This window comes from Natrix helvetica (genome assembly GCF_964273705.1).
Source record: "Natrix helvetica genome assembly, chromosome: 7".
NCBI lineage: Eukaryota > Metazoa > Chordata > Lepidosauria > Squamata > Natricidae > Natrix > Natrix helvetica.
The window spans coordinates 22,961,732-22,977,935 of record NC_138558.1 but is presented as its reverse complement, the minus strand read 5'-3'; the positions used below and the strand labels follow the sequence as shown (position 1 = coordinate 22,977,935).

The 16,204-nt window shown below is 41.6% G+C and overlaps 1 protein-coding gene across 1 annotated transcript in view; it reads right to left on the bottom strand.

Moving 5' to 3' along the window:
• ARHGEF38 (Rho guanine nucleotide exchange factor 38) overlaps positions 1-6,896 on the bottom strand; it is a 54,191-nt gene extending 47,295 nt beyond the window's left edge. The window contains exon 1 of the mRNA XM_081960221.1: positions 6,541-6,896. Within this exon, the coding sequence (XP_081816347.1) occupies positions 6,541-6,745 (205 nt within the window). The 5' untranslated portion in view covers positions 6,746-6,896. The remainder of the gene's footprint in view (positions 1-6,540) is intronic.
• Between the last annotated feature and the right edge of the window lie 9,308 nt (positions 6,897-16,204).

Genomic DNA, 16,204 nt, shown 5'->3' with positions numbered 1-16,204 from the left:
TCTAAATCTTCCAAGTAAAATATAAAATGATTCATCCCTATAGTAATAGGATAAAACTGTGAACCATTGACTGAAAATACACGGGGATCAGAGGTGGGTGAACTGGGCCCACCCACTTGCCCCGGCACCATCCCATCCTATATAATCATGTTTTTGATGCTGCACACATGTGCACAAGGCGGAAGGCACATGCGCACACTCACATTTTCAGTTCTGGGCGAACTGGTTGTTACATTATGTGATGCCCACCTCTGACCAGGATCTCTAGACTGTTAAGTGCAAATCTTCTCTACTATATTTGCCAACAGTAACCATTTATAACCTTCAAACAACTATAAGATGGATAAAAAGGATAGTTAAAAGACCCATCTAATCCAAAAACAGCCATTTCAGTTAGGCTGTGCGGCAGTCAAATGCTACTAATGGAATAAATGTTAAGCCAATATTAATTTCTTAACGGCATCTCAACATAGTTATGAAAGGCAAATATATTTTTTGATACTGGCTCCTTGGCTCATCTAATCTACTCTAGAAGCTATTCAGTATGTTGCAGACTAGAATGGCTCATCTCCTAATACAGGACCATGTTTACACGTCTTGCAGGGGCATCTTCAGACTATGTTCAAAAATCTCAAGATTGCAGCTGTGATACTACAACCAAAATTCCACAAAAAAACAGGCAGAACTTTGACTGCACTTGTTGCCCTCTTGACTTTATTTTTACTACATTCTGTGGATACCTTTGCAGTCTTGAAGCTCATAAGTATCACTGAAGGCTTAGGTATCTACTGAAGCATCCTGCAGTTTCCAACTAAAATGGATATCGCAAACATAATTTCTCCTGGCCAATCCTAGTTAATTCACCTGGATTGCGAAGGGATGATTGAAAAATGATTTTGAAATATAAAACAATATAAAACACAGTTGCTGGGAGGCAGATTAAGATAGAGACACACAATCTACAACTATCTAAAATTTACAATAGCTTTCCAGAAATTACGACTAGATTGCAATCTTCATTCATGCACTCATTTGAATTATATTCAAGTTACCTTTGGAGACATCATCTCAAGAATTTCCGCTGTATTTTATCCTCACCATAGCATTCTCTTGAGGTAGGTTTGTCTAAAAGAGACTGACTGGCTGAAATCATCCAGTGAGTTTTTGGGACTGAAGGTACATTTGAACCTGGCCTCCTTATCCTGTACCAACATCTTAATCACTATAACCCCCGGCTACATGATGAAAAAGGGCACTATTAGAGGAGTAATTCATTATATGTATTTAATCAATGAAATCACATAAACACTTGTTGTGGTCCACCAGCGGCCTGTGGAGCTGGCAACAGAGTCGGACAGCGAGGTGGATGGGGAAGAACATGGGCCAGTCCTGGAGTCTGGGGAAGGCTCAGACAAGGGCTCTGCGCCAGAGGAAGAGAGAGGGCCAGGGCTATCTGGGAGTTTTGTGCTGCCCCCAGAGCCTCCAGAGCCAGAAAGCAGCGAGGCAGAGGAACAGGCTTCCCCTGTTCCCAATGTGCCCATGTGCAGAGCTGCCAGAAGGCAAGAACAGTTAAAACAGAAGGGATGACTCGGGAGTATGGCTTGGAAGTGATTGCCCCTCCCATAGGACATAAAGGAGGAGCAAAGGCACATGAGACTTTGCAGGAAGCAATTTGGTTCATGCTGGTCGGTTTACCTTCTGAAACTCTGTTTTGACTCTTTGCTCTGTGTGGCCTTGCCAAGCTAATTGCCAACTAAGTCTATGGCAGCATTTCAAGGAAGATAAAGGTGGGTGCTTATCAGCCTGATCCCAAAGGACTTTGGCAGCCTACTCTAGGACTCTTTACAACTCTTTACAACTCATTACGGACTGTGAATGAAATAAAAAGAGGGTTTTTGGGACTAAGCATGTGTTTTTTACTTTATTAGGAAGCCTAGGCCAGAACAACACTATACCACCCCAAATTCATCGGAGTGGGGCAGCTAATCCATTTAAGTAAATAAATAAAATTGTTTATCTGACTGTTCCCATAAGGCTTGAAGGTTGGTTCATAGATGTGCATTTGGTATACATTACGAGTTAAAAAGTAATGTAAGTTGCCTTCATTGTACTGCATTTGAAAGAATACATAATCAAAATGGTAAATATATCAGTCCCCACTGTTGCATCAAGTTTAGATTGATGGTAAGAGTGGAAGTTGTGTAAATAGATGCTACATTGCTTCAGAATCAAACTTCAAGTCATACTCATTGGTTTTTTTTTTCAATCTTAACATCTTATTTTGTACAATTATTAAGTTCTACTACAGTATATCTATTTGATTAATAGGATATTTAAGGATCAGTTTTGACAGGGAGTTTAGTCATACAATATAAGTATTTGCCACCTTAAAAAAACAGGGAAAGTTTTTAGGCTTTTGAAAATACTAACCAATTTAATTAACTACGATTACCTAAAGCTCCAGGAGAATGACATCTGAATAGAGCTTTTAACATGAAAAGGAAGTTATAAAGGTCAATAGATATTTATGTAAGCCTTGTTTTTCCACTGTGATAATTATGTCCTGTTATATTCCTATTTGTAACTTGATCCATCCAAACCAAAAAAACCATCCAGTCATTCCAGAGGTTTATATTCCTACAGAGTTGGTACATTAAACAATAAATAAAAATATGGTAAATAATTTATAGGAGAGTTAGACATAATGAATGGCAACTAATATATAAAAAAAGGATCACTGTACATCCATCTAGGCCACAAATAACAAAAAAGTCCTGCCTTATGCAAACATTGGCTTAAGGAGGAAAGGTGTTCAAGTAATCCATTATGTTATTTTACTAACTCTAGTAGATTCAGTTCCTGTTTAAATTGCTCATGGGATCACCATTTGCAATCTTCTGACAAGAAAAGTCAGAATTGTTAGCAATTGTGTTACTAACTTAACAACTGCAATGATTCACTTAACAACTGTGGCAAAAAAATGAGGCAAACTCACTTAACAACTGTCTCACTTAGCAACAGAAATTTTGGGCTCAGTTGTGGCTGTACTACCCGTACTATGAAGCTGAGAATGTTATCAAACCTGGTTAGAATTATTTACATATATTGTGCTATATAAGCCAGGCAGTTGAATAAGTCCAACCAACTAACATTATCCAGAGGTTACACGGCTGTGAAAATCCAGCCACAAGAGATTTCCTACTCTGAGGAAATCCAACGGGAGGAGCTGATAGCAAGAGTAGTGAGGAGAACTGAGTCTAAATCTGATAAACAGGTAATGTAGCTCAGGGCAACTTTTTCATCCAGAGGCCTCACTAGAATCTGAACAAATGTTATGATTTCTCTTCAGGGACACCAAATATTTTTAGTAACTAATTATATTGATAAGAATTAAGTTTACATGTTGTCCTAACCCTCTTGGCCTTATTCACATACACTAGGTAAAGGGTCCCCTCGCACATATGTGCTAGTCGTTCCCGACTCTAGGGGGCGGTGCTCCTCTCCGTTTCAAAGCCGAAGAGCCAGCACTGTCTGAAGACGTCTCCATGGTCATGTGGCCGGCATGACTAAATGCCGAAGGCGCATGGAACACTGTTACCTTTCCACCAAAGGTGATCCCTATTTTTCTACTTGCATTTTTATATGCTTTCGAACTGCTAGGTTGGCAGAAGCTGGGACAAGTAATGGGAGCTCACTCTGTTATGCAGCGCTAGGGATTCAAACCAGAGAACTGCCAACCTTTCTGATTGATAAGTTCAGCATCTTAGCCATTGAGCCGCCGCGTCCCATCACATACACTACTAAGCCATAATCCATCAACTATAATGGCTGGGGTCACACATCACTCTAAAATCAAAGCAAATAAAACAGATTATGGTTTGTTACAAATGCCCATATTATGTCCAACAAAAGGGTCTCCTTTTCCATCCCTCCAGTTACTTCATGTGCAGAATGGAGGAGGGATTGCCTTTTATCCTATTTTCCATCTCTATTCTGCTGTCATTAGATACACAAAAGGGTTAAAGCTAGAATAACTGAAGGTCAGTTCTTTTGGGACCATCCAGTGATTACTCAAAGTATTGTTTACAGCAGTTCAGGAAAGTTCTGTGCTTTTGAGATATAGATATAAGAATAATGTAAATTATATTCCTGTTTTTTTCCTGCCTTTCTATCACTAATGGGATTTACTGTCAATCCTATAAAATGATCCTGTATATATTGACTAAAGCTGGGAACTGGAAATGGGCAGAAAAAAGCTATTTCCCAATATCAGTTTCCTTTTGTAGCTAACCAGAAGGTAGCCTTAACAAAGGAAGCATTTAGCAATGCTTTTGTCACAGGGAAATTCTTCCTGACTAATTGCTCTGTCAATACCATACAATCCCTTTGCATATAGGGAAATGCAGCCTGCATCCTATAGGAAGGTTCTGCAAACGGAAAGGATGAGTTTTACATCCCAGGCTATTGTTCGTCACTGAATTCCACTGTTTCTGGGACTGTAAAGCTCCTGTGGCTGTAATGCTTTAGGGCAGTGTTTCTCAAACTTGGCGACTTTAAGTCCTGTGGACTTCAACTCCCAGAATTCCCCAGCCAGCTATGCTGGCTGGGGGATTCTGGGAGTTGAAGTCCACAGGACTTAAAGTCGCCAAGTTTGAGAAACACTGCTTTAGGGCAAGTTTACAAACCTGTTCAGCATTTATAACCTGCATTCCACCAGCAGAGTGAATGTGAATGACAGATGCAGCATTATTTAATCCAATTTGGCAGCAATCCAAAATGATTATTATGTAGCCTAACCTTCTCATACAGAATTAGGAAAGGTCCTTTTTAGGAGTAAACCCCCCCTTCTCCTTATACAGGGAGTTCACAATTTATGGCCATTTGTGTAATGATTCAAAGATACCATGGCATTGAAAAACGTACGATGGGTTCATGCATTTATGACTGTTGTGGCATTTCTCTGGCCACGTGATCTGAGTGTTTGGCAAATGTTTACAATGGTGGCAGAGTCTCAGAATTATGTAATCATCATTTATGACCTTCCCGAGGACTTTGCGACAATCAAAGTCAATGAAAGAAGCCAGAGTCGGTTAACAATAATGTGATTCCCTTATGGCAAAAATTCAGGCGAGACCCAATGACAGTCATTTATCAATGAATATTCTGGTCCCGACTGTATGTTGAGGACTACCTATATATCTGTATCTGTATCTGTACCAAGGGTGGGTTCCTGCCAGTTCTAACCTCTTCTATAGAAGAGGTTCCACAAATCTACAGTGCCATTTAGAACCGGTTCCAGCTCCCTCCCCCCGCCCGTCCGCAGATCATCAAGATGAAGAGCGAGAGGAGGAATTCTGGGAGTTGAAGTCCACAAGTCTTAAAGCTGTCAAGTTTGAACACCCCTGGGTTTTTTTTTCTAAAGGGTTAGGGGTGCAAGAGTCTTGTAACTTGACAGCTTTAAGACTTGCGTGCTTCAAATGCCAGAGGGACTTGCACACTTCAGTGCCAGAGTTCCTGAGCCAACATGACTGGAGGAGGAATTCTGGGAGTTGAAGTCCACAAGTCTTAAAGCTGTCAAGTTTGAACATCTCTGGGGTTTTTTTTCCTAAAGGATTAGGGGTGCAAGGGTCTTGTAACTTGACAGCTTTAAGACTTGCGTGCTTCAAATGCCAGAGTTTCTGCGCCAACATTTTGGTTGCTAAGCAAGAATGTTGTTAAGTGAGTTTCACTACATTTTACAAGTTAGTCACACCCACCCAGTCACATGACTGCCAAGCCACTCCCTCCCGGTCACGTGGCCAGCAAGCCACTCCCACCCAGTCACATGGCCTGCAAGCCACTCCCACAAAGCAGGTCACACCTACAGAAGAGGTTCTAAAAATTTTTGAAACCCACCATTGATCTGTACATACACCACACCTGCACAGAGTTATTTTAAATGCTTAGCGGTTGGAGTTGGAGTTGTCTTGCTCTGCAAATAACAAATTAGTGTTTTCTTCATGTCATAGTGTTGTCCTCAGGGACATAAGCCTGGAAAAATCAATATGCTCACTTCACTTGTTTAAGATCCAAACATAATGAAGCAAAACCTTTTTTTCCTCTTTCCTAGACAAACCTTCCCCCTGCTTACTTCCTTTTATTTCACTTCACATGTAACCTCTCCCATAAAGCCTGTACTTTTAGCAGAACACATTTTCCACACTGAAAATAGGGTACTTTGCACCTGTCTAAAATGTGACTTTAAAGCATTGTGTACTCGTAAACCTTTAATTAAAATCTTCCCTTCAGTGCAATGAGATAAACTAAGCACCTTTCACGGTATTTCTCTCTTATTACTCTTTTTGAAGCAATAATATAAAAAAAGTATTTGTTGGCTTAAGAATGTTCCAGGTAGAACATCCTCCTCCTGATCATTGTTTCCAAGTATATGGATTACTCCTGCCATCGTTGCCCATTGCTTTGAGATGGTTTGGGCTAAATATTAAGAAAAGCAGCTTGGATTTTTCCTTGTTCCTCCCTCTCCTGCCTTGCAATTTTTACCTTGCAATTTCAGGTTGTATTCGCTCCTATCTGACTGGCTCCTCCTCAAAGTTGCAGAGCTGCTGTTGTGGTCTCCTGCAACGCTGCTCTCCACCACCGTGTCCGTCTTCCTCCTCTCCAGCATGTACAGTCTCTGCTTCAGGAAAGTGAGGTTCTTTTTCCTGACCCCGGCACTTTCTTTTCCAGTAGGATCTTTGGTTTCCATTTCCAAGCAGGTGTTTCTTTTCCCGGTGGTTGGGAAAATAATAATACAAGGAGCTTAGCAAGGAGGTGTGCCTGTGCTTGTTGCGTGGGCAACAGGATCAGCTTCCTTCAAGGAACAGCTGACGTGCTGAAGAGACCCGCATAAGTTCACTTCTTACCTGGCTCACCTGAGTGCCACCTTTACAGTGTAGCCGGGCTCCACCCCTATGAAGTCATCTTTTAGTACACTGACTGGGGAACCAGACACCTGTTACCTGAGAGGTTTGCGGCAGCAGGTATAGCATAGCAGCAGGGACCAAATCTCCCTTATTAACTTCTTTTTAGAAGTCGCTGTTCATGTATTTGCGTTCCTCCTTTTCATTCACTTTCCTCCGGAGTTTTTTTTTTACAAGTTGCAGAATATCTGCTTGGTTGTTTTTTTTTTTAAATTCATGCAAAAAACAGACCAGGCATGCTTTGAAGGCTGCTGGCCAGAAAGGCCACCTAAGGCCCCATTTATTTTCCCCTGGAGGTAAAATGTATGGAGGTCTCTGAAGCTATTTCTGCAGGAAGGGTCACTGTCATGTAGATCAATACAATACAATACAATAGCAGAGTTGGAAGGGACCTTGGAGGTCTTCTAGTCCAACCCCCCTGCCTAGGCAGGAAATCCTATACCGTTTCAGACAAATGGCTATCCAACATCTTCTTAAAGACTTCCAGTTTTGGGGCATTCACAACTTCTGGAGGCAAGCTGTTCCACTGATTAATTGTTCTAAGTGTCAGGAAGTTTCTCCTCAGTTCTAAGTTGCTTCTCTCCTTGATTAGTTTCCACCCATTGCTTCTTGTCCTACCCTCAGGTGCCTTGGAGAATAGTTTGACTTCCTCTTCTTTGTGGCAGCCCCTGAGATATTGGAAGACTGCTATCATGTCTCCCCAAGTCCTTCTTTCTATTAAACTAGATCAAACTAAGAGCTCCTCCATTGTCCGACTTAAAGGACTTTATTAAAAGAAAGAAGTTAATTCTTTGAGGATCAAGGGATTTTGCTGTCAGGATTGAGCAATAAATCTCTCCCCCCCCCCCAAATATGTAAAACATTCAAAAAAATGAAATTGCCAATCAGGAGGCAGATCTTTCTTCCTCTCCCTCTCCCCGCCCTTCCTCCCCCCTCTCTCATCAGGAAATAAAAAAACCCTCCCCCACATTTTGTGGCACTACCCAAGTTACCTCAAAGGAGGGCAGTGCTGAAAGCCCAGGTGTGGGTTTGAAGACCTGGAAGCCAGATTTTCTCCAGAGAAAGAAGTATGAATGATGGGAAGCCTTCTCCCTTCCGATCCTCACAAAACCCCAATCACCCCTGTGATCTTTGTAGGACAGGGGTGTCAAATTCAATGAAATTGAGTTTTAAAGGGCCGCATCAGGGTTGGGTTTCACCTTGGAGACCAGGGTGGGCATGGCCAGCTCAAGGTCCCTCGTGTCAGGTGGGGGGGGGCATCTGTGGTGGCCTGAGAACTCTGCCAGCAAAAACAGGCTCCTGAGCTCCATTTTTGACTGTGACAGCCTCCTGCAACCCTCTGCCAGTGAAAATGGGAATTTTTGCTGGCAGAGGCACTTCGCTGCTTCCAGGGCAGCCCTGCAGGCCAGATCTAAGCACCCCGTAGGCCAGATCCATTCTCCAGGTCTTGAGTTTGACACCCCTGCTGTAAGGGGACTAGATTTTGAATCTGTATCATCACTATTTTAATCTGACCCAACGTGCCTGACTGTTCTGCAGGTCTATTAGCAAAAGGGGAATCAATAACATGGTGTGATCAGGAAAAGCAACATGGGAAGATTAACTCAATGAGCTAATTGAGATGATGAGGAGGAGGATGACTGCTATTAATTCACCTCTCCCTCTCTCGTGGGGACAGCAGTATTAAAAAAAGTAACTTCAGTCCGAGAAAAAAAGCCTTTGAAATGCTGATTTTGATTGCTTGAAGCTTGCGCAAATGAGGGAGCACTTTTCTCATTAAGAAGCGGAGGACAACATCCTGTGTTGCTCTCAAACAGCGGAACATATTTTCTTCTGTAGTCATGATTCATCCTTTCTATTACTACTTTCAGAATTCTTTTAAATTCGGTTTTAAAATCCAGCTTTTCAAATTTGTAGCATTTAGTTGTTTTCTTTTTTAAAGAAATGAAGTGGATTCTAATTTCTTACGTGAAAGAGTCAATTTGGTAGAGTGGTTTAGGAACCAGGCTGGAAATGGCAGACTGTGAGTTCTAGTCCTGCCTTAGGTGCCAATGGCCAGTCACTCCCTTTCAGCCATAGAAAAATGGCAATGGCAAACCACTTCTGAAAAACCCTGCCAAGAAAACTTCAAGGACTAGTCCAGGGAGTTGCTAGGAGTCAAAAATTGACTTCAAGGCAACACACACACACACTGTACATAATACTTCACTTTCAAAAAGACAGAATAGAAATTGTCCAAGTAAATAAGCTATTAAAAGTATTGGTTGGATTATTTTTCAGTTTTCCCCAATGTAATTTATAGAGAATTGACACAACATAACTGCTCTTTTCTACCCTGACTTCTACTAACCCATGACTGATCTGATGAGGCTAGATTAACTTGGATCTAGTGACTAGAATGAAAGAGCACTAAGAAATCTCAGGACTGTAATCTAGACTGGGAAATTGAAAATAATCATCCTGGAAAAAGGTTGTTGTTTTTTTTGTTTGCCAGAAAACTGCATGGATGTACCCATGAAGTCAGCAGTAACTGAAGTTGGCTACAAGAAGTCTTATTTCACATTATTTGCCTTCCTTCTAAATATTTGTACATAAAATCTAAAACAAACAGGCCTCACCTCTCAGTAGGTATAGAAACATCACGATACCTGAATATATTTTCTAAGGCCTTCATGGCTACTCTGCAGGGTACTTCTTTGTTGATTGTTGATCCTAAAAGATGCTATAGATTATGAGATCCCAGGGATCTCCATGGTGGGGCTCCTCAGAAGAAGAAAAAAAGGTGATTTCCCTATTGACTTTGCTTGTAAGAAACCAGCTGGTAAAGTCACAAGTGGCAAACATGTCACTGAGGGAATGATGTGACAGTCAGAATTTTGAGGATTCATCATAGGTACTCCTAATTCCAGCTCCACTGTAACTTTGAATGGTTGCTAAACAAGTACTCTTAACCCAAGGACTACCTCTAAAAAATGCTAATAAAAAATATGCTGTTCTGTCTTCTGAGCTTTTGGACTCATGCTGGAGCCCATCTTCTGGAATCTTCCATGTTCCCTGAGGATGGGCTCCAAGGAGAGTCTGAAAGCTTGGAAGACGAAACCTCTGGTCCCAGTGACCGGCTCAGATTGGATCCTGTAACATTATCCTGGGACACACATATCCACCTTCATTAATAAAATACTGTTCCTTTTTCCTTTTTTATCTGAGTAATAAACAATGTGATTTTCTGACAAAGTGTCTAATTCCAGTCCAACACAATTTGCTGCTTCCTAAAAATGTGACTTTGTAGTTGTTGCATTTCACCTGTAGCTCTGTTGAGCTTCCTTGCGCGAATACTTCTTACATTCTATGTTCTTACTGTAATTCTATCTTTGCAGCTTCGGATGTTCTTTTCCTGTATGGCAACATCAGTAACTAGATGGCCTGAAGGCTTTAATCTCACCACACCATAAACACCATTAGTACTCTGAAAAACTCTTAGCTCTTCCTTTATAGTATGTTGAATGCCATCCAACCTGAAGGACCCTTTATCTGCATTCTATCATCAATCATTTTATATTACAAGTAGTCCTCAACTTACGACCACATTGAGCCCAGCATTTCTTACATCTCAGTTGATGCCTAAGTTAAAAATAAATTAAAATGCATGTGAGCAAAACAACTCTACCAGTTATCTCAAACATATACTGTACTCTCCCAGATGTGTACAACAGAATACACACAACAGAGAGAGACACATACACATATAAAAATGGAGGCTTCAGCAGGATGAGGCAAAGAGATGTCAGGCTGAAAGTTTATTGTTGGTGGACAATGAAATGTGGGAGATCATAGAAGCCACATGTCCAGTATTCTAGCTATTATATCATCGATATCGGGGTGTTTGCAGAGGATGGTCAGAAAGTCACAATCTGTGGAGTGAAACAGTGCAATCAAAATGCTGTCTGTTTTTTATGTGCATTATACATCATTCCAGGCTGATTTGCATGAACTCTTTGGAATAGAAATATGGACAAATATTAAGGACTCTGTCTGGTACCTCTGTTGCACTTAAGCAATATGCTGTAAAATCATACTCAGGTTTAATCAGAAATAAGTCCTACAATATTTAACAGAGCTTGCCTCTAAGTCTTTGATGGCGAACTTATGGCACGCGTGCCACAGGTGGCATGCGGAGCCATTTGTCAGGGCTTTGCCCTGTCAGCTCCAGCGCGCATGCCTGCGCTGGCCAGCTGACTTCAGCTTTCGTTTTCGACCATTTTTTTGCCCTTAACTGCTGCTTCTAGCTCGGGGAGAGCATGAGTCCCCTCGGGGAGAGGGAGCGGTTTATAAATCTAAATAAAGTAAAGTAAAGTAAAGATCGGCTGAGCCCGGCTCTCTCTTTCCTTCCTTGGATGGATCTGATGGGATGATCAGGCTTTCTTGCTGGGCTTGAGGAGGGGTGAGGCGGAACTGTTGCCCCAGCCACCTCTGGGTGTGGAGAGATGATGCAACAGGGCAGGAAAGAATCCGATCTTGCCAGAGACCAGAGAGCCTATGCGGGAACAGAGGCAGGCTGACTTGAGCGCAGGCGGGCAGTTTGCCAACACATCTTTTGCTTGTTGGAGGTACTCCCATTTGCCCTTAGGGACGGGGAATGCTTTGTCATGCGGGCGAAGGCTGCCCCCCCCCTGCAACATTCAGGGGCTCCCCGCAGCCTTGGCTCATACATGAGTCAGCTGCCTGAGCTAGCGGAGGTGGTAGGTGCAGATGGGTGCGTGTTAACCTTCTCCCCATTACCATCGCACCTGCCTGGCTGCCCCCCCTCCCGCTGACTCCCAAGCTAGGAGGCAGAATATCCTCCTCCATGGGAGAAAGGCACAGAAAGGGTGTGCGGTAGGGAAGCAGGTTCCCGGAGGTGTGTGTGAGAGAGAAATATCGACTAGTGGGGGCAAGTTTCCCATTTGCCGCAGGAGCAGTGCTTGGCTGAAGCACCCCGCTGGGCATTTGGAGCTTCCCTGAAATCTCCCTCCGTGGACTTGAGGGGAAAGCCCATCTTTTTCCCCCTTCTCAAATTGCGGGAGAGGCACCTCTCAACAAGTTGCCGAGCGTGCTGGCTAGCTGGAGAGACTAATCCACCAATGAACCCTAATCATAGCCTCGACCCAGCAGGCGGGTGGGCAAACAGGCGCTCTCTCTCTCTCCCTGGCTCGCTTGGACTGCATGAATTTATTCGCTCAAGCACTGCCGTGACTCACGCACTGGCCAGGCGTGAAGTGCTGGCCGCAGAGACGAGAAGCCAAGCTTGGAGAGCTAATCGGAGGTGGTGCACACCTTCCCTCTCTTTCCCTCTCTCACTAGGCACGCCGCGATTTGAGAAGCCCCCCCTTTTTCCCATCAAGTCCACGGAGGGAGCAGCGCTGGGCTGAGGCGTGGGGAGCTTTGCTTTGTTTTCTTCCTCTTTCTTCTCTATAATCTGTGCAAAGCATTCAGTTTCTAGAGTCTAAATGAAGCTGGGCTCACTTTATTAAGCCTTTATTTAAGCAATTGTTGGAAGAAATATCCATCTGGTTCAGTTCCAAGTGGGGAGAAAGGCACTGGAAACATGGAGGCTGATTGGCAAGATGGTTTAATAGTGAAGCAGAACCACCAAGCACACGTGATTCTGGATAGCTGAACACATGGAATGGAAAGTGAGAGTTATTTATACCCTCTCTGGGCTTTGAGCTTGAGCTTCCTGTTCCTGTGGCAAGAGCATGTATTCTATTGGTTACTGTCAGACTAAGCATGGGTCATAGCTGAGGTTTATTTATTTATTTGTCAACAAGCACAAGAAAATAAGTATCAGTATAGACATAGATATGGGCACATGAAAAAATGGTACAAAAATGGATACAAATAAGCAAAACATAGCCATAAACACATAAAACATACAATAGCAGAGTTGGAAGGGATCTTGGAGGTCTTCTAGTCCAACCCCCTGCCTAGGCAGGAAACCCTACACCGTTTCAGACAAATGGCTATCCAACATCTTCTTAAAGACTTCCAGTGTTGGGGCATTCACAACTTCTGGAGGCAATTTGTTCCACTGATTAATTGTTCTAACTGTCAGGAAATTTCTCCTCAGTTCTCAGTTGCTTGTCTCCTTGATTAGTTTCCACCCATTGCTACTTGTTCTACCCTCAGGTGCCTTGGAGAATAGAATAAAATGAGTACATATAAATGGGGAGAGTAGGATAGGGGTGGTAGGCACGCTGGTGTGCTTATGCACGCCCCCTTAGGGACCTCTTAAGAAACACACAAGATCCATGGTAGACAGTTTAAGGTAAAAGGTATGGGGGTTAGAGGAACTAACAAAAGAGTATTCCACACATTTACTACTCTATTGCTAAAATCAGTTTTTCTGCAATCAAGATTAGAGCAGATTACATTTAGTTTGTAACAACTGATAGCCCTTGTGTTATTGCGGTTGAAATAAAAGAAGTCATTAACAGGTAGGATGTTATGGCAGATAATCTTATGTACTAAGCTTAGGTCAGCGTAGTTCAAGGTTATCCAGGCCTAAAATTTCAATCCTGGTGGTATAAGGAATTTTATTATGAGCAGAGGAGTGGAGTACTCTTCTTGTAAAATACCTCGGTACCCTCTCTAATGTTTTAATGTCCGAAATGCAGGGTGATGAGGTAATGAAGAGGCTTGTGTTCTGTGGACAATTCCTATTGTGTCTTAATGGCTTTTTCCTGGTTTGGATCTTGAGGGAAGGCTAATCCTACCATTCTACCTTTGTTCAAAATAGCCTGTCTTGAATGGATTACCAAATCTGTATTTCTAAAAGCTAGCCTCAGCTTTGTATCTGCTTGGGAGCAGGGAACTGTGGCTGTGAGTTTCTGTCTCCCTTTAAGAGTTTAATTTCTCTTTCAGGGGAAATATAATATTCTGCCAATATTTCTCAAAATATTTCATTTTTCTAGGAGAGAGGGGGTTTCCACAGGCACTGGGTCTGTCCTAAGTGAGAAACCATTATTTGCAAACCCCAACCCTACAGTGCCAAAACCAAATTAAGGATATTACGACAGTGCAATGTGAGAACCCCACCAGTGTATTATAAGATTCTAACCTTGCTTTTACTTTATTCATGTTCTTTCAGAAGTAAGCACCATTGATTTCAATGGGATTTTAGTATCTGATTAACGGCTAGGATTTCTTAGGATATTTGTACTGTTTTTTGTCATAGATATGGAGATCTAGAGAAAGTAAATATGCATAGTGAATGAAATTATTACTTATTTTCAATGTTAATAAATTTGCCTCTTATGCAAATGGATGCTTGCCAGTTCATATATCTGACTTCGATGAATGCAAAGGAGGAAAGAAGGGGAAAAAAGAACTAGCAGTTCAAATGCCTGAAACCAGAATATCAAGTTCTTTTATTCTATCAAATCCTCCACACTTGGACCTCTATTTTGCATCTTCTTTTTTCATTTTTTTAAATTTTCAAAGTTAAAATACAAATTCCAAAGGGAACAACACTAAATAAATCAAAAATGTGCATAAAAACAAAAGAAGAGACTTATACATAGATGCCCTCCCAGCTGAATACTGATAAGTATATTTCAACATGGTTTCTCCAACCTGCCCCTCCCCAAAACAAGTCTACCATTTATATACTCCTATATAAGTTGTATTTTCCCAACCATTTTGACCTACCATCTATCTAGCTATATAAAAATGGCTCCCTCCCTCTGTGTGTGTGTGTGTGTGTGTTGTGTGTGTGTTTTCCAGCATAACTCTGGATCGCCTTGAGCAATTTCAACCACTTGGTACACAGATGACTTACTTTCTGGAAACAAATACTGTGGCAGTAGGACACCCCTAACACTCCTTGGGTGTGTGTTGTTATATGATACAGCCTGTGGTGCCTTCAAATGGCTTCTACTGTACAGCACAGTGGAGTTGCCATGGTAATGGCTTCACAGTATTCCACAAGGGGGCTCCCTCTGGTAACGGGGAAAATCCAACATTAGAAATTACCTTTGGCCTGGACATTTTCCCCCTATGAATAAATACTAGGACAACGCTGGGTTATCAGCTAATATACTATAAAAAAATAACAGTTAACAGGTAAACCTAACAACAAAACTAACCTTATTTTACATCTTAATAGACTCCAATGTATATAAACACCCCTTTCCCACTTTGGAAATACTGTTCCAAGATTTTGGCTTGTTCTCACTAGACACAGATAAGACCCCCAAAGAGTTGGGCTAAAAATAAACCCAATATGATAGGAAAATAGGAAATTCTCATTTTACTATTTTATGCACACACTAGTATGTATAAATCTTTATAGATGATTATATTTCCATTTTGCACAGACAGTGAACCCTTGAATAGGTACAAATGAACATCATCTGGCAGAGAAAATGGACTTAAAACATCAAAAATAACAGATTTTGTCTTTGGGGAAGAGTAATAAAATAACCATTAACCAGCTAAACAAATTACTAGGAATGGAAGATAAGATGCAGTACACTGAACAATGTGTTTACTGGCTTCTACAAAATAGTCATATTTCAGAGTGAGACTATAAATCCAAGCAAGAGCAAGAACATATTGTCTTCCCATTAATTTCAGCCCCACTGATGACGCTTATATAAATGTTCAAAACAGGATCTCCCTAAGTGCAGAAGCAGGAGCTAAACTCCACATGGAAAATATTGGTAATATGTTCCTAAGCAACACTATTAGAAGCCTATCAGTTGCAATTGTTCTATGACCCTATACTAATCTTTATCTGTATCTCCACTGATGACTGCGCCAAAAGCATTATAGTGTTTCCGTGCTTGTTGAATAGACCAAAGGTTCCTTGTTCTTTGAAAGGAACTGCTTCAATACATGTTATTAAAAAAAATAACCTTTTGGTGTGATGCAAGCATTTAATTCTAATCCGGTGACTCCATTTGCAAAATTAGATACATCTTTTTAAAAAATCTAATGATCATTAAGGGTTCCAGGGCAGCCCAATAAAGCATGGAAATATAAAGAAAGAGACTTCTCTCTCCATATTGAACCTCTACTTTCTTAAGATGTAGGGAGGTTTTCAATTTGAGTTTATTAATTATTGGATTAATTGCTTGAGGCTACTGCTCCAGCATATGAATCAATCAAGTGATATGCCTTAATTATCTGTTGAAATTTTGCAGAGGACAAAACTCAAACAAGCAAAGGTCTACAGTACCCAGGAGAAGTAATGCATATTTTTAGGC